This window comes from Gossypium hirsutum, chromosome D04 (assembly GCF_007990345.1).
Source record: "Gossypium hirsutum isolate 1008001.06 chromosome D04, Gossypium_hirsutum_v2.1, whole genome shotgun sequence".
Lineage (NCBI taxonomy): Eukaryota > Viridiplantae > Streptophyta > Magnoliopsida > Malvales > Malvaceae > Gossypium > Gossypium hirsutum.
This window is the reverse complement of record NC_053440.1, coordinates 40,295,649-40,314,982: the sequence shown is the minus strand read 5'-3', so window position 1 is coordinate 40,314,982 and position 19,334 is coordinate 40,295,649. Positions and strand designations below refer to the sequence as shown.

Below are 19,334 nucleotides of genomic sequence, written 5' to 3'. Positions count from 1 at the left end.
ATACATCCTGCAAACCAACCCTTACCGATTGTTTAACCACGATACACGCGTTCACAATTCAAGACCCTGACAACCATGTGTTTTGAAGAGCCCAACTTGGATTAACGACCTCAACCGCTTGGGATGTTTTTGCGAGAATCCAAATACAGCATGACCGACTCGTCTTCCCAATTGTACCCCAAAACGACTCCAAGCCAATGCGCTTTTTGAATTGAAATCAAGTTAAATGACTCCAAGCCAACACACTTTTTGAATTTAAATCGAGTTAACTTTAAGAGATGAATTTGTCAATCTTGATATTCCGAAGAGATAATGAATACCAATTTGAAGGATTTTTAATGCAGATACATTTTCTCACGATTCTTGATCGAAAAGAATACCAACCTAAAGCTAATTTGAATTTAATGAAGCATTAATTTAATCATTCTTTGGTTGATTATGGAAGTGAATTTAAATTAAAATAGTGATAGATGAAAAGGGGAGGGCTTGGGAAACAATTAAGCCAAAAATTGAAATGGAAACAAAAGTTGGCCTGCACTTCTTTCACGCAAAATAAGGAAACAAATTTTATATTTAATTGCTAGCCAAATCAAGGTGTGTCTTTTCAAGTGTACCATGCCACCTATTTATACATAAACCATATATTAAAATTAGGCTAGTTCCACCTACCCACTGATTACATGAAATAACATCAGATTTTATTTTCTAAATTTGACTTTTACAAGGTTAAAAATTTGGCTTCCTCTCAAATGTCTCAAATTTACGATTTGACGCATCTTCTATTTCCCATGCTTCAATTTAATGTTCTTTCTTTTGCTTGTCTTTGATTTACAACATTTGAATTTCGTTCCTGACAATATTTAAACATAAATTTTACCAATTAGTAGGAATTAATTCAAAAATAAGTCAAATTGAGTACGTGAAATATGCAAAATAAACAAGCTATCACCACTGCTCAACCATTTCTAGTTACTTTGGTTATTGTATTTTGAGGAAGTTAGACCATGTTGAATGGATGGAGATTGCGAGTGTTCTCATATACTTCATTATTCTTTTTTTATTATGATTTGATTCGGTCCCCTTCCAAACAAAAATATTGGTAGAGAAAACTAGATTTCTTGAATTATGTGTAAGAGTTTGTAAAATTTGTTTGATAATTACATTATACCGAGAGAAAAAAAAACCATAAGACGCAGTACTGATTTATGAGATATGCAAGTTTGGCAAGTGGGTCTTTATTCAAATTTACCATACAAATAGAGAATGAAATAAGAGATGATACTTGTTCTAATGATACACTTGGGTTGAAAGCATATTAGATTGAATTTATGAAATTTATTAATGAGTATTTATATTTAAAATTGATTTAATCTTATTTATTTAATATTTATAAATATACATTTTTAAACATATATTAAATATTTTTTTAAAAAATAATTGTAAATTCAAAATGGTATATTGAAACAGATTGATACCGATCCTACCAATATTACTAGAAAATGATACGTCTATCTATAGACTACCACCTACAAGAGCAGGACAAACCCCAATTTTTTCTTTTTTGAGTTGTAGCCTACGAAACGTAGGTGAAACTTATTGATAATGCACCAATTGCTGAGGATAATTTTCCAAATATGGTGACTTTGTTTTAATGTTGATAGAAAGCTTCCAGGCCTAAACCAAGTTCCACAAACAATATCTCTACTTGATTACCGTCTCAAACTTCTTTTTATTTGTTCGTCTGTTTGTTCTACGGCGATCGCCATAAGATGTGACAGACATGTTTAATGTCCCAAGACTAGGACCAAACTCAGGGTCATTGGTCAGGTACAGACTGAAATGGAACAGAAAAAAGATGGTTTACATCGAAGCTCGACAGTCCACAGAATTCAACTTTTTCAAGCCAATCTTATCCTTCTACATTATAAAACAATATTCTTACGCACGCTCTTAGATCAGCAGCCAAGTATACCATTCTGAAAAGAACTTCAAACTTCGCTATATATAACAGATGTTGATTCCCTTCTATTACAAATTAACTTTCGTGTTCCAGTTACTCGTATTTCTATGAGTTACCTATCCGGCCAGCCTCACTTTGTGTTGTTCCCTTTCATGGCTCAAGGCCACTTGATCCCCATGATAGATATTGGCCTACTGTTAGCACAATGTAATGTGATTGTTACTATAGTTACAACACCTCATAATGCAGAGAGAGTCCAATATACAATCGCCCGTGCCATTGAGTCGGGGTGCCCTATCCGTTTAGTACAACTCCAGTTTCCTGGCAAAGAAGTAGGATTGCAAGACGGGGTTGAGAATGTAGACATGCTGTATTCAACGAATGACATAATCAAATTATTCACTGCAGCAAACAAGATGGAAGAAGCAGTGCATAAAATATTTGAGAAGATGACACCAAAACCCAATTGCATTATTTCAGACATGTGCCTCCATTATACTCACAAAATTGCTACCAAGTTTCAGGTTCCAAGGATATCGTTCCATGGATTTTGTTGCTTTTCTCTTCTTTGTGATCACAACTTAAAATCCTCCAATATACTTGAGACCATATTGAAGTTATGGTCAGCATGCAGCAACCAAGACTGTCAAAGGCACTACATGCAGAAGCTGCTGGTTTACCTAGTCAGCAAGCTGTTTATGTTTCATTTTGTAATTTTAAGTTAGTGTAATGTAACTTAGTTGCTTTATAACTATGTTAGGTTTATGCTTGATGTAATTTTGATGTTGATTGAGCTGATAAATCAGCTTTGTTTATTTGTTCAAGCTAATTAGCACAAGTTACTATGTGTATTAGTGGTAGTAGGTGAAGTTTAGGTCAACCTACTGTTTTGTCAAGATTGTAAACTTGTTTATGTATTGGCTTTGGGCCATTTTTGAAGTTCTAGGAATGAATTCAACAAGTCTTCATCCATATTCTCTCCATTTTTAGTTTTGCTTAAAAATCCATTTGAGTTTTCTGCTTTGTTTCTCCTACAAGTCACGAGACTTGCCAAACAAGCATTCTGCTGAAGCTTGCTGCTGCTGCCTCTTGCTCCAACAATTGGTATCTAGAGCCGTATTCTTAGAGGACCTGTTGTAGTTCAACATCAAAACGATGGCATCATCAGGTTTTTCACCAGCTTCACCACCTGTCTTCAATGGAGAGGGCTTCAACATTTGGGCAGTTAAGATGAGGACTTACCTGCAGGCATTCGACCTATGGGAAGTTGTCAACTCAGATGCTGAGCCAGCACCTCTTCGAGCTAATCCAACAGTTGCTCAAATAAGGCAACACACTGATGAAAGAACAAAAAGGCACAAGGCCATGTCATGCATACAAAATTGTGTGACAGATGTGATCTTTATGAGGATCATGGCCTGTGAAACACCAAAGGAGGCTTGGGACAAGCTGAAAGAAGAATTTCAGGGGACTGAGAAAACAAGGCAACAACAGCTGCTCAACTTGAGAAGAGATTTCGAAAATCTCAAAATGAAAGAGGAAGAAACAGTTAAGCAGTACTCAGATCGGATTATGGCTGTTGTAAACAGCATAAGGCTCCTAGGAGAGCAATTCAGTGAAGCTAGAATGGTTGAGAAAGTCATGTCCACTCTACCAGAGAGGTATGAAGCTAAAATTTCATCCCTCGAAGACTCAAGGGACTTGACAACTATCTCCTTAACTGAGCTAATCAATGCCTTGTATGCACAAGAGCAAAGAAGAGCCAGCAGACAAGAGGAGCACCAGGAAGGGGCTTTTCAAGCCAAAGAAGCCTCGAGCATCAAAACTCATAAAGGCAAAAAGTTCTGGAAAAACAGGCATAAGCCTGATGCTGCTAGGAGCAGTGATCAACTCTGCAGACATTGTAAAAGAGCTGGTCATCCAGAAGATAGATGCTGGTTTAGACCAGATGCAGTATGCCAACACTGTAAGAAAAAAGGCCATGCTGAAAAAGTTTGCAAGAATAGAAGCAAACCAAGACAGAATCAATTTCAGCAACAAAAGGCAGAAGCTCGAGTAGCTGAAGAAAGCAGTGATCAAGAAGAACATGTTTTTGCTGTGTCATGTGCAGCAAATCAGAAAAAGGGTTCAAAGGGCTGGCTTCTAGACAGTGGGTGCACAAACCACATGTCACCAGATGCAACTATCTTCAAAACCCTGGACAGAACCTGCAAAACCAAAGTAAAAATTGGAAATGGTCAGTTAATCAATGCTGAAGGAAGAGGAGATGTGCTGATTCATACCTCTACAGGTGGCAAAATCATTTCAAATGTACTTTTGGTACCTGAAATCGATAGGAACCTTCTCAGTATAACTCAACTACTTGAGAAAGGTTACTCAGTTGTTTTCAAGGAGAAAGAATGTCAAATTTTGATCCAAGTGGATCAAATCTCATAACAGTCACCATGACTGATAAATGTTTTGAAGTAGACTGGCCAAATGACTCACATTCAGCCTGCATAGCCTCCACTGATGACTCGAGACTCTGGCACCAGAGGCTTGGACATGCAAACTACAAATCCATAGCCCGCATGGTCAATGAAGGTCTGGCAGAAAATTTCATCGATTCAGTGAAGAATGATGAGCTTTGTGAGATATGTCAGCAAGGAAAATTGGCAAGATGCCATTTCCAACAAGCACAACATGGAGAGCATCAGAGAAGCTCCAGCTTGTGCATACAGATGTGTGTGGACCAATGAAGACTGAGTCTCTCAAAGGAAGCAGGTACTTTATTTTATTTATTGATGACTTAACAAGATACTGCTGGATTTATTTTCTAAAACAGAAGTCAGAAGTTCCATCTGTGTTCCTGAAGTATAAAGCTGCTGTTGAAACTGAGTCTGGTTGCAAACTTAGAGCAATGAGGTCAGATAATGGAACTGAGTACACCTCAGCTCAGTTCCAAGCCTACTGTGAAGAAGCAGGTATCAAACACCAGTTGACTAATGTGTATACACCCCAACAGAATGGGGTCAGTGAAAGGAAAAACAGAAGCTTGATGAACATGGCAAGATGTCTTCTGTTTGAGAAGAATTTGCCCAAAACTCTGTGGGCTGAAGCTGTTAACACAGCAGTCTATCTCCAAAACAGGCTCCCAACCAAGGCTCTGGCTGAAAAGACTCCATTTGAAGCCTGGTTTGAGTTTAAGCCATCACTGGCTCATCTCAGAACCTTTGGTTGTCTGTGCTACACACAAGTTCCAGCTGAGAAGAGAAGCAAGCTAGATAAAAGAGCTCAAGCAGGGATCCTGATCGGCTATAGCTTGGTTAAGAAGGGCTACAAAATCCTAGAACCTGCTACAAATAAGATATTGGTTAGCAGGGATGTTGTTTTCAATGAAAAAGGACACTGGAATTGGGAGAAGGCTGAACCAGAGGCAGTGGCTGAAGATCTCGCAGTGGACCAAGTTGAAAATGATGAAAACACACCTGAAATGGATGTGGATGATGTTCCAATCAGAGGCACTCGATCACTGGCTGATGTTTATGAAAGAGCACAAATGGCTACTGTTGAACCAAGTTGCTTTGAAGAAGCAGAAAACCAGGAGGACTGGAAGCAAGCAATGATTGAAGAAATCAGAATGATTGAAAAGAATCAGACCTGGAGTCTGGTTGATAAACCAACAAACAGGAAGATTATTGGTGTCAAATGGGTTTATCGAGTAAAGAACAATGCTGATGGTAGCCTAAACAAGTTAAAGGCTAGATTGGTTGTGAAAGGTTTTAGTCAAAGGTATGGGTCAGACTACCTGGAAACCTTTGCACCAGTGGCCAGGCTAGACACTATCAGACTGCTAGTTGCCTTAGCAGCACAAAAACAGTGGCTGATACACCAACTTGATGTAAAATCAGCATTTCTGAATGGATTCCTTGAAGAGGAGATTTATGTGGAGCAACCTCAAGGTTTCAAGGTGTCTGGCAAGGAAGAAATGGTGTACAAGCTCAACAAAGCCTTGTATGGCTTGAAACAGGCTCCAAGGGCCTGGTATAGCAGAATAGATGGCTATCTGACCAGTCAAGGATTTGAAAGAAGTCCTAGCGAGCCAACTCTGTATGTTAAATCAACTAGTGCTGAAACTCAGCTCATTGTCTCAATATATGTCGATGACCTACTGGTGACAGGAGGAGATCATGAGATGCTAAGCAGCTTTAAAGTCAAAATGCAACAGCACTTTGAAATGTCAGACTTGGGATTGATGTCTTACTTCTTAGGCATGGAAGTAAACCAAGCTAAGAATGGGATTTGGCTAAGTCAAAAGACCTTTGCTATGAAGGTTCTCAACAAATTCTCAATGGAGAATTGCAAAGCAACCAGCACACCAGTTGCTGTTGGAGAAAAACTCTCGAGCCAAGACAAGCATGAAAAGGTTTGTGAAACAACCTATCGAAGTCTAGTTGGATGTTTGTTGTATTTGACTGCTACTAGACCTGATATAATGTATGCTGTGAGTCTACTCTCGAGGTTTATGCATTGTTCAAATGAAAGTCATTTTAGAGCTGCAAAAAGGGTTCTAAGATACATCAAAGGAACTTTGTCCTATGGAATGCAGTTTACCAAGGCTGAGAACTTGAAGCTAGTTGGATATTGTGACAGTGATTGGGCTGGTTCCTTGGATGACATGAAGAGCACTACAGGTTATGCATTCAACATAGGCTCTGCTATGATTTGCTGGAGCTCAAAGAAGCAGGGAGTAGTGGCTCAGTCGACTGCAGAAGCAGAATATGTGGCTGCTGCTGCAGCAGTCAATCAAGCCATATGGCTTAGAAAAATTTTGAAAGATATCAATCATGAGCAAAAGGAAGCAACTGAGATAATGTGTGACAACCAATCAGCAGTTGCTATTGCAAAGAATCCTGTTTTTCATGGAAGGACCAAGCACTTCAACATCAAACTTCATGCAGTTCGAGAAATGGAACAAGCTCATGTTGTTAAGCTGATACATTGCAGTTCTGAAGAGCAAATTGCTGATATTTTAACAAAAGCACTAAGTGTTTCCAAGTTTCAACACCTGAGAGCTAATATGGGAGTTTGCAACATGCTAACCAAGGAGGAGTATTGAAGTTATGGTCAGCATGCAGCAACCAAGACTGTCAAAGGCACTACATGCAGAAGCTGCTGGTTTACCTAGTCAGCAAGCTGTTTATGTTTCATTTTGTAATTTTAAGTTAGTGTAATGTAACTTAGTTGCTTTATAACTATGTTAGGTTTATGCTTGATGTAATTTTGATGTTGATTGAGCTGATAAATCAGCTTTGTTTATTTGTTCAAGCTAATTAGCACAAGTTACTATGTGTATTAGTGGTAGTAGGTGAAGTTTAGGTCAACCTACTGTTTTGTCAAGATTGTAAACTTGTTTATGTATTGGCTTTGGGCCATTTTTGAAGTTCTAGGAATGAATTCAACAAGTCTTCATCCATATTCTCTCCATTTTTAGTTTTGCTTAAAAATCCATTTGAGTTTTCTGCTTTGTTTCTCCTACAAGTCACGAGACTTGCCAAACAAGCATTCTGCTGAAGCTTGCTGCTGCTGCCTCTTGCTCCAACAGACCATAACATCTGATTCGGAATACTTCAGGGTGCCTGGCTTGACTGAAAAGGTCGAATTTACTAAAGCCCAGTTGCCTCTTATCCGCGATGAATCCTGGAAGGCAATTATGGAACCATTAACAGAAGCTGACAAAGCATCATATGGGGTTATCATTAATACTTTCGAGGAGCTGGAGTCAGCTTATGTCAGAGAGTACAAGAAGATAAGGAAATCCTGGTGTATTGGTCCAGTTTCTCTCAGCCACAAAAATGAGTTGGATACGGATAAAAGAGGCAACAAGACTTCAATCAATAAGCAAGAGTATTTGAAGTGGCTTGATTCTCAAGAACCCAACTCTGTAATCTATGCTTGCCTTGGAAGCATCAGTACTATCAAGTTTCCTGAACTAAAAGAGTTGGGGTTGGGGTTAGAGGCATCCAACAAGCCATTCATTTGGGTCTTAAGAGGAAAGAATGCAACATCAAACCAAGTAGAGAAGTGGATTAAAGAGGATGGATTTGAGGAAAGAACAAAAGGAAGGGGGCTTATAATTGTGGGATGGGCTCCCCAAGTATTAATTTTGTCACACTCGGCTATAGGAGGCTTCCTAACTCATTGCGGATGGAATTCAACAATTGAAGGTATTTCTGCTGGCGTCCCATTGATAACATTGCCGCTCCTTGGAGACCAGTTTTGCAACCAGAAACTTGTAGTACAAATATTAAAAATCGGAGTCAACCTTGGAATTGAAAAACCTACGATGTTTGGCGATGAGGAATCTGGTTTCATTTTGAAAATAGAAGAAGTTAAAAACGCGATATACCAATTGATTGATGAAGGAAATGAAGGAATAGAGAGAAGGAAACGTGCTAAAGTGTTTGGAGAGAAGGCAAAAAAAGCTATTGAAGTTGGGGGCTCTTCTTACCTAAATATCACATTGTTAACCGAAGACATCATCCAACAATCTTCAAATATGTGTTTGGATTTGACTTCAGTCTCACATGACGGTGAGACGGGAATTGAGGAGATATGAGAGATTCTTGTAATATGCATCAAGTATAAAATTCTTTTCTTGTAGTCAAAATGCAAATTTATAGCTTTTTTTCCCTTCTCTCTTCAAAATTACGCTTTTACTTCCTTTGTGAAGCAGGTCAAACTATTAAAATGGTTGATTATAAATGAATCGATGAGACTTTTTTTCTCTTAAACGTATTTTAATGTGTAGCATACACATGTTGAAGCATTTATTTTTGCATGAATATCTTTTATTAGGATTAATGTATAAATTTGTGTTGGAATAAACTCGAATTAAGCAACGAACAAGAATGAATAGAAACAATTAGACACAAATATTTACATGAAAAAAATTCCTTTAAAGATGATAAAAAACCAATGACAAATAAAACTTCACCAAAATGACAAATATCTAAAGAAGAAGAGTACAAGATAGAGAAATAAAAACAAACCCAAACCCAACATACAAAGTTCTCACAAAATTCCCACGAAACTCTCTTAATTGTGTTCCAAACTAAAACATAACTAACTTATCAAGCTTATTTATTCATCAACTAACCACAAATACCAAATGCCAAAATCATTTGTTAATACCAAGTTTTCAAATGCTAACACAACCCAACCAAATTTTCATAAATTACCAAAACAAAACGACCATTTCACAACAATTATCAAGATAGACATCGAGTAGAATGCTACCAATTCAAGTTACCAAAACAACCATATACATGTTTACATCTCAAATGACACAAAACATCACCAAGATACCTATTAACATAAACATACCCAAACCCTATTTACATGACACTTATAACCGACCAAAATAAAGATATAGCTACCTAAAGAGTTGCCAGATAGTGTGATCTCCAACGATGTTCCAATCGACAGAAAGAGTCTGACAATATACAATGAATAAAACCAAATAGGGTAAGCTTACGTAAAGCTTAGTAAGTTCGTAAAACAAAACATCACATACCTGTCAATTTAAGTTTACAAATCATTCAAAACATAGAATTAACATTCATTTGCCTTGTTTCATAATTCCTATCGTATCAAATGGTTAGGTCTGAATAAATCAAATCATCAAAACATAACATGCTAAGATTCACAAACCAAGTTATAACCAACATAACATAATTCATCATATCATCTTGTTTCATTTTCATTTCAATAATCAATTGCTTTGCCCAGAGAACTATAGTAAATTGAATTCAGATACGTGAAAGGGTAATGCTCACACAAGCTTACAAATGGGACATTAAACAATACACGATGTTGTTCATACAAGCTTTAGAGAATCCACAACACATGCAAGACTCGAGCTATCGGTACCGCATCCACCATCAGTAAATAGTACATGGAACTGTAAAAATCGGCACAGGGTGCCTGGAATTGAAACACCAGTACATAGTACCTGGAACTGTAATCATTGGCACAAAGTGCCTGAAACGCCTTAATGACATGTCATTAGTATCCTAGTTGTTCACTAAGTTCACACGAGCTTTATCCTATTTTTCGTGGTCATCACATGTTCAAATATTAAACCATGATCACATTGATTACATACATTGCGTATACTAATGTATATCCATGTAACCGTATACCATACCAAACTTTTCATTTCAATCCGTTACTTTTCAATTTCAAAACTACTTCAATTAATCGACATGATTATAAATATTTATTTGATCATACTTATCAATAAATTAATTATCAAACATAATAAACATAATACGAACTTACCAAAACACAATAGCTATCAACACCTCGACAATGACTATTCAACGACTTTTTCTTTCTCTCGATTATCAACTGACTAATTCATTTCTTGATCATGCAATTGATTTTAACCTTGGCCGAAGCTTTGGTTTCTCTAGCTATAGAGTTTCGGTTGGAATAAGTTAAGGATGATTAAAAAATAAAATGGCTTCTACTTTTGTTTTATTATAAAACATGTTTTACTTTTAATTAAATGATTTTTTAAAATATAAAATACTTAAAAACAACCCACTAATCGCCCAGGCTAACTTAATATGGTCTAATTGCAACGTAAGGCCTTCCAATAATGGTTTTATGGCTATTAAGCATAAATAAACTAATAGCAATTCAATTTAATTAACTTTTACGATTTAGTCTTTTTTACTAAATTAACTATCTAAATGTTAAAATTTCTGGACTAAATTTCAGTACACCTATATAATAACTCCGTTTCAAAATATTTACGGGTTTGGATTATAGAAATGAGGTCTCGATATCTCATTTTCCAAAACCACTTGACTTTAGGGACAAACCACTTTTACTTACCTATTCATTTAATTAACAAAAACTATCAGATCAAAATTTAATATAATATTATATTTGACTCGTAAATATTAAATATTAATATTTATAGACTCACTCGTTGAATTTGTGATCTCGAAACCACTGTTTTTGACACCACTGAAAAACAAGCTATTACAACTCTCCCCCCTTAGAAAATTTCGTCCTCAAAATTTCTCACTTGATAGTAGTTTTAGCTATTGTATTCTCATAGACTCTTCGATTTTCCAAGTCAAATCTATCCAAACTAACTTGTTCTCAATCAACTCTGACTACTTATCTGACTACGGTTGAAATGTTGTACTGAAGTTAAGTTTAATACTTAGAGCCTTGAGAAACTTAATCCAAAATTTATAGGTGAATCTCTGATCTCGATCATAAATGATAAACAATGGCACTCCATATAATCTGTCTTTCTCTGGTACATGTAAGTCAACTAGCCTTTTAAACGAGTAATTTATTCTGACTATAATAAAATGAGTCGATTTCTTTAGTCTATCAATAATAATCCAGATCAAGTCTTTCTTTCTATACATCAAAGGTAGCCTAGATACGAAACCCGTCATGACTCACTCCCATCTCCATTCGGAAATCATAGCAGGCCATAATAGCTCGGATAGAACTTGATGCCCAACTTTGACTTGTTGACATACTAGACATCTTGGTACAAACTCTAAAATTTCACATTTCATTCTCAGCCACCAATAACTCTGTTTCAAGTCATTACACATTTTGTTGTTGCCTAGGTGAATCAAGTAGATGCTAATATGAGCCTTGTGTAAATTGTCTTGTTTAATCTTAGAATTGTTCAGTATTAATACTGTAGTGATCTGATAATTCTGAATCTATTCCCATTTAGCTAATGAATTTTAATCTTTTCTTTGCAGCTCACAATTTCTCTAAATAAATAACGATTTAACTATTAGCTTTGTAATAGTTAAACCATTATAACTCAAGGTCAACCGAGTGCTCTAGTAGTTCAAACCATCTTTGTTGTCGCAAATTTAACTCTTTTTGATTTATCAAGTATTTCAAACTTTTATGATTGGTAAACACGTGACATTTCTTTTTTACCATAAAAATAGTGTCGCCAAATCTTTCGAGTAAAATAAAAAATTGTCAATTCAAGATCATGTGTTAGACAATTCTTTTCATGCGATTTCAATTGTTAGGAGACATAAAAAATGACCTTGCATTCTTGTATCAGTACATAATATAAACTATTCAAAGAAGTATTACTATAAACAACAAATTTTTTCCTTGATTCAGGCTGTGTTAACACTGGTGCCTCTGTCAACATACTTTTCAATGGATCAAACTTTGTTGACATTTTGCAGACCACACAAAACTAACATCTTTCTGTACTAGTTTCATCAACGGTAAAATTATTATCAAGAAATTCTTAACAAATCGTCTGGAATACAAATTTCAAATGTTGAGCATGCTCTAACTCAATTTTAGAATAGATTAGGATATCATCAATAAAAACAACAACAAATCTATCAAGATGCTGTTGAAAAACCTGATTTATCAAATCCATAAATGTTATAGGGGCATCAGTCAATCCGAAAGGCATAACTAAAAACTCATAATGTCCATAACGGGTTGTGAATGTTGTTTTCAACACATCAACATCTTTAACTCGCAACTGAGCTAGATCTGAGGTCAATCTTCAAAAATACTATAGCACATTTCAACTAGTAAAAAGAATCGTCAAAAAAGGCAACAGATGATTATTTTTTATCATGACCTTATTCAATTGCCGATAATCTATACATAACCCCATTGTTCGGTCTTTTCTTTTCACAAACAGTACAGGTGCACCCCAAGGTGACACACAGTTGAATAAAACCTCTGTAAATCAATTTTTCCAACTAAGCTTTTAATTGTTTTAATTCTACTAGAGCTATTCTGTACGGAGCAATTGAGATCAGAGCAGTCTCTGACTCTAATTTTATAACAAACTCAAATTCTCGCTCTGGTGGTAAACCTAATAATTCCTCAAGAAATACATCTGTAAACTCGCAAGCTATTGGTACCTGATCAACTTTCCTTTCAGATACTTTGGAATCTAGAACATAGGCTAAAAACGCGTTACAACCTTTTCTAATCAATTTTTGTGCGGACATTGGCAAAATAATGTTTACAACATAATTAGACTTCGTAAATTCAACAGAAATCAATTTACCATTCTGGCATCTCAAATCAATACGCTTCTATCTGCAATTCACTACAGCATCGTGTACTGTCAACCAATCCATACCTTGAATAATGTCAAGCTCATTAAAAAGCAGTAACATTAAATCAACAGTAAAGTCATAACCTTGAATTTTCAGTAGACACTATTTGCAAACTAGACCAACTATAACACTTTGGCTTAAAGGGTTTATTACTTTAATAACATAATTAGTTGACTCAACCAGTAAAATTTTTTTCGTTACTAACATAGTGTATATATATGAAGCTCGGGTTTCAGATCGAACTTCTGTATCTTTGGTTCCGCTTCTAGTAACTCCAGCTATGCCACTATTTCTTGGCCGTCTACCTCTCGTAGATGTAACAAAATGTTTTGCATTCTGATATCTATTCAATTAAGCTCGATTCAGGCAATCTTTCTTAAAATGACAGGGAGATGCACAAAAAAAAATAGGACTAGTCTTTCAAACTAAAAACTCCAAAATGATTTCGGCCACAATGACTGCACTCAGGTCTACTTACATTTCGAACACTACTCGTACTAGTACTTAATTCTTTCATTTTCTTTTGTAGGGGAGCAAAAAATGTTCTGGATGTTTAACGCTTACTAAAATCACGAGCTTTCATTTCATTTTGTTTCTTATGGTTGTATACTTCTTCCATTTTCTAAACTTGGTCAGACAAAAATACGAATTCTCAAATTTCTATCGCACCAACCAACAACTTGATTTCATCGTTTAATCCATCTTCAAAGTGGATACACATTTATTCCTTAGTATATATAATTTTATGAGCATATTTACTGAGTTGTACAAACTAGAGCTCGTATTTAGCAACTGATCTATTTCTCTATTTTAACTCGAGGAACTCCTTTTTCTTCTCATTAATGTATCGTTTGCTAACATATTTATTTCAAAATTCAATTTTAAAGAATTCCCAGTTAACTTGTTCTTTTGGTACAACCGCAATTAGATTCGACCAGCAATGAAAAACCTCATCTTTTAATAGTGACACTGCACATCTCAAACAATCTTCAAGAGGACACAACATTTCATCCAGAACTCTCTTTGTGTGCTTTAACCAATACTCAAATCTGGCTGGATAATCACCCACTTTACCACGAAACTCTTTAGCTTAGGCTTTATCCATAGAAAGCCTGTGAATATTTTTTGTACAGGGCTTTGAGAATGAGGGGATGGAGGTTGTCGTGGAGTTGATTCTCATGAATGCATTAAAAATATCTTTTGTCATGTTCAAAAAGGCATTATGAGCCTCTTCTTTGGGCCATTGAAACTCAAGCACATTATGAGCAGCCTATTGATCGATGGCTAGAATATAACTCTATATTCCATCAAATTCTGCTTGATTGGATTCAGTTGACATCTTTAATCTATAAGAAAACAAGTCAAACTAAATAGGATTCATCACACTAACTGAACAGGACTCATCACACTATCACATGTTATAAAGTGACATGTATTTCTAGAATTAATACATGCTACGTTCATTCCTAGAATTTGACTAAACTGTACCTCTGATATCATTAAATGTAACACCCTATATCATGTCTAGTCACATGTGTAACAACTCGATTTTAGCTAAATCAGAATAGTGGTTTTGAAACCATAAATCTGTAGTTATAAAATCATTTTAATATTATTTTATGTGTTTACAGCATGATAGCATGTATGTGTGAAAATTTTGTGATTTAATTTTATCGTTTGGATGTTTAATTTCATAAAATGACTAAATCGCGTAAAATGCAAAAGTGGCGTACTAAATGTTTAAGTGTTTTTTTGCTATGATTAACTAAAGGTGAGGTCCTTATGATGTGATGAGACCATAGTTAGTGGATAATGACATAAATGGTCATCCATTATATGATTTTGTAATGTTTTCATTAATGGCATTAAAGTAACTTTGTAAATAATGTTATTAAATTAAACAAGAAAATTATTTTTTTCATCTTTTCACCACCATTGCCGAAAATAACAAAGAAAAGAAACCATTTTGAAGCTTTTAGGTTTGGCACTTTGAAGTCTTGATTGAGGTATGTTTTGAGTTCGGTTTTTGATGATTTTTACGTTTTTGAAATCGTTGCTTTGTATTCTAGCTAGCCCATGCTTTAATTTTTGAATTTGATGATGATTTTGTGAAATGCTATTGATGAATATTCAAACTTTTTTTATTTTTTGATGATGAAAAATAAATATTTTTTGATAGATTATCATATTTTATTAAGTGATTCTTTTGATAAAAATGCTTATTATGGATTAAATTGTGAAATTTGTAAATTGGGGGGATTGAAATGTGGAATAAATGGAATTAATGGGATTTTAGGGACCTAGGGAAGATTTAGCTATGCTTTGGTATGATGAAATTTTGTGTATTTTGTGTAGTTTTGAAATAGGGACTAAATTGTGAAAATGTAAAATTTTAAGGGCTAAAGTGAAAAATACCCATTTATGTGTTTTTAGATGAAATTGAATGAGTACAAGATTAAATAAGTTAAATTTGAATTTATATAGATCAAGAAACAAAAAAAGAATCAGATTTAGATCGGGGGAAATCGAAAGTTATCGAGTAGTCGATTCGATCCGTTTGTTTCGTATCCAAGGTAAGTTCATATTCAATAAATGTGTTTAAGTTGTGTTAATTTTGCTTGATTAGCATTGAATTGTATCAAATGTTGAAAACATGAAAACGAGCCAAAATTGATAGAGTTACGACGTCCGAAAGTCCAGTACGAACCTTAGGAATACTATAGGATACAAATGTCATGACATTAGGACTCCCGAGGTGTGATTTCGTGTAAGACCATGTCTAGGACATTGGCATCGATATGAGATTACGTGTAAGACCATGTCTGCGACATTGGCATCATATATGATTTCGTATAAACCCTATCTAGGATAGTGGCATCGATACGCGATAACATATAATACCATATCTGGGATATGACATTGTATGTGATATATGTGCTTCGAAGTATCCTAAACGATTCCGAATGGTTCAACAGGAAAAGTCGATACGATACGGAATGGGTATAAGAGATAAACGATTCAGGTATGTGTGAAATTGATATGAGCTTTGAAAGAAAAAGGTAAGTGATGTTGTTTAATAAGACAGAGTGAAATACATGAGAAAAGTGTTTCTATATGTGTTTGAGACTAGTTATATTCGACTTAATTGAAATAGAAAATGTATGTTTTTATGACTATTTATTTGCATATGACTTATTAAGCTTTTGAAAGCTTACTTTGTGTGTGTTCTTTCCCTATTTTTTTAGATTATCGAAGCTAGCTCGAGCTCAGGGATCGTCAAGAATCGTTGTGACACTATTGATCGTCATTTTGGTATTTTTGAAGCTTGTAATTATAGTATATGACATGTATAGGCTAGTGATCATGTGGTATGTTTTTGGGTTGTGATTGTAGCCATGTAAGTTGGTTTATAAATGGTGTAGTTGTTGGAATTTGGCTATGTAGATGAGCTTATTTTGTGAATTGACAAATGATAGGTGATGTTTATAATCTATCTTGAGATTCGGCAAATTTGGTATAGTCATGTGGTTAATTATTTGGTTAAATGTTAATGTTAGTATGTGTTCATATTTTCTATGTGATGGCTATGCTATGCCGTGTGAATTTGACTATTTGGTGTGAATTATTATTAACCTGTGTTTTGATGTATAAAATTGCCTTGTGAATTGGTTTGTGAATGATGAAAATTTCTTTGTCTCATTTTGATAAGTATGAGATTTTGGTATATGGTATGAATGTATATATATGTTTTGTGATGCTGTATGCATTTGGCCAAATTATTAGACATGTCTTCTTGTTTATATGATTGACATTGCGAAAATTGAAATTGGTATAATTAGTATAAGATATAGTTGAGGTTTTGGTATGATTTGATTTGGTATTTTTTTATAGTAGTGGTAGTTTCTAATTTGGTGAGATTAACATGCGAATTTAGTATGTTCTGTTTAGGCTAAATGTATTTAAAAACGGTTGCATGATTCTGTTACGAATTGAGCATATATAAAATTAGTTATAGTTGCTTATTTGAATGAGATAAATGGTATCGAAATGTGATGATGAAATGGTATTATATGTGTCATGGTCATTGATGTTTAAATGTTACAAATGTATGACTGAATGCCTTGTGATGTCTTAAATTAATTATGTTTATTTAGCTGTAGTTTTTGGGTGTTTAATAGCGGTATGCTCGATTTAAGTATATTATGAGAGTATTTTATGAAATTAATTATAATGTGATAATTTTTGATAAATGTATGTATTGAACTGTATTATGTTTTGTAATGCCTCATAACCCCTTTCTGACAACGGGTATTGGTTAGGGGTGTTACATTTTATTGGTATGAGAGCGACGATTTAGTCGATTCTAGGATTAACATAGTATGTGAGAGTCTAGCTATACATGCCATATATATATGAATTGCGATAGTGTGATGATTCCTGTCAATTCAAAATGTGTTTTTGTATAGCAAATGGATCCCAATTGAGTCGTAGCTGACGATGTTGAAAGTAATGCACCTGTTCTCACTCACGGGACAGTGCAGTCTGATTTTAGAGTTGTTGTTAGTAGCCAAGAGGGAGAGGCAAAGCAAGCCTTTTTTCAGATGATGGACGAATGGTTCACACAGTTTATCTAGATAAATCCATCTGCTCAACAACCTCTACCCCCGCCTAATCCTCCCCAAATACATGTGATACCTCAAGTTACTGATCCGATGCAATTAAATAAGGCTCTGGTTGATAAAATTAAAAAATATGGGGTCGAAGAGTTCAAAGCTATTGTTGATGATGATGTCGAGTGAGCTGAATTCTGGTTTGATAATACGATCCGAGTGTTCTATGAATTATCTTGTACTCCTGATGAATGTATCAAATGTGTTGTACCATTGTTAAGGGACACTGCATATCACTGGTAGAATACATTAATATCAATGGTTCCAAAAGAACAGGTTACCTGAGAGTTCCTTTAAACTGAATTCCGGAAGAAATATATCAGTCAGAGATTCATATATAAAAATGCAAAGAATTCCTTGAGTTAAAACAAGGTCGCATAACAGTGATAGAATATGAGCTAGAATTTGTGAGACTCAGCAGATATGCTCGGGAATGTGTTTTTACTGAAGCTATAATGTGTAAAAGATTTGAAGACGGTTTGAATGAAGACATTAAGTTGTTAGTCGGGATTTTGAAAATAAAAGAGTTTGTGGTACTTATCGAACGAGCATGCAAAGCTGAAGAACTTGGGAAAGAGAAAAGAAAAGGTGACTTTGAAGCTAGAGATTCATGAAAAAGATCATCGAGTAAGTCATTTCAGTCAGCATCAAAGAAGTTTTGAGATGATTTTAGCCGTTATAAGGCTACTGTGGGTTATTCTAGACGAGATCGAGATAGACCACTTGTGAGTTTGAAAGCTACTTCAATAGCTAGTGTTGGAAATGTCAGACCAAATCAACCTGAGTGCAAACATTACGGTAAACGAAATCCCGGTAATTGTAGATTGAATGATCGAGCCTATTTCAAATGTAGATCATTAGATCATTTTATCCGTGAATGTCCTGAGTTGGCCGAGGAAGATACAGTGCAGAATACGAGGCCGAGTACCACTGCAGCTAAAGGTAGACCACCCAGAAACACGGGTAATGTGTGTGGTGGCTAGAGGGGAACTAAAGACACTGTTGCTAGGTCTGAAGCCCTCGCACCTGCTAGAGCTTATGCTATCCGCACTCGCAAAGAAGCTTTGTCTCTAGATGTTATAACCAGTACTTTCACTCTCTATGATACTACTATGATTGCATTGATAGATCCAAGATCAACTCATTCTTATATATGCATAAATTTAGTATCCAGTAAGACTTTGCCTGTAGAGTCTACTGAATTTGTGATTAGAGTATTGAACCCCTTAGACAAGTGTGTCTTGGTAGATAAAGTGTGCAAGAACTGTCCATTGATGATTTGAGATTTTTTCTTTTTGGCGGACCTGATGTTGTTACCATTTGATGAATTTGATATAATTCTGGGTATAGATTTGCTAACATTGCATGATGCGATTGTGAACTGAAAACGAAAGACAATCGATTTGAGATGTCAGAAGAATGAGATTATCCGAATTGAGTCAGATGATTTGAATGGTTTACCGGCAGTGATTTCTTCGATGTTAGCTCGAAAATATATGAGAAAGGGTTGTGAAGCTTACTTTGCCTATGTACTCAACTCTAAAGTGACCAAAAAGAAGATTGAAT

General features: G+C 35.3%; 1 protein-coding gene across 1 annotated transcript; it reads left to right on the top strand.

Annotated features, from left to right (window-relative positions):
- The first annotated feature begins 1,692 nt into the window (after positions 1–1,692).
- Positions 1,693–8,631, top strand: LOC107898239 (UDP-glycosyltransferase 73C1). The gene is made up of 2 exons (XM_016823767.2): positions 1,693–2,567; positions 7,547–8,631. Exons 1-2 carry the CDS (start codon positions 2,068–2,070, stop codon positions 8,556–8,558), a joined length of 1,512 nt encoding a protein of 503 aa, XP_016679256.2. The 5' UTR covers positions 1,693–2,067; the 3' UTR covers positions 8,559–8,631.
- Positions 8,632–19,334: the final 10,703 nt, after the last annotated feature.

What these genes read in the sequence shown, in the direction of transcription:
- LOC107898239 (XM_016823767.2), top strand. Translation starts at nt 2,068, where the DNA reads ATGAGTTACCTATCCGGCCAGCCTCACTTTGTGTTGTTCCCTTTCATG. An exon ending in TCCTCCAATATACTTGAGAC is followed by an intron (nt 2,568 to 7,546) that starts CATATTGAAGTT and finishes GCTCCAACAGAC; the next exon opens with CATAACATCTGATTCGGAAT.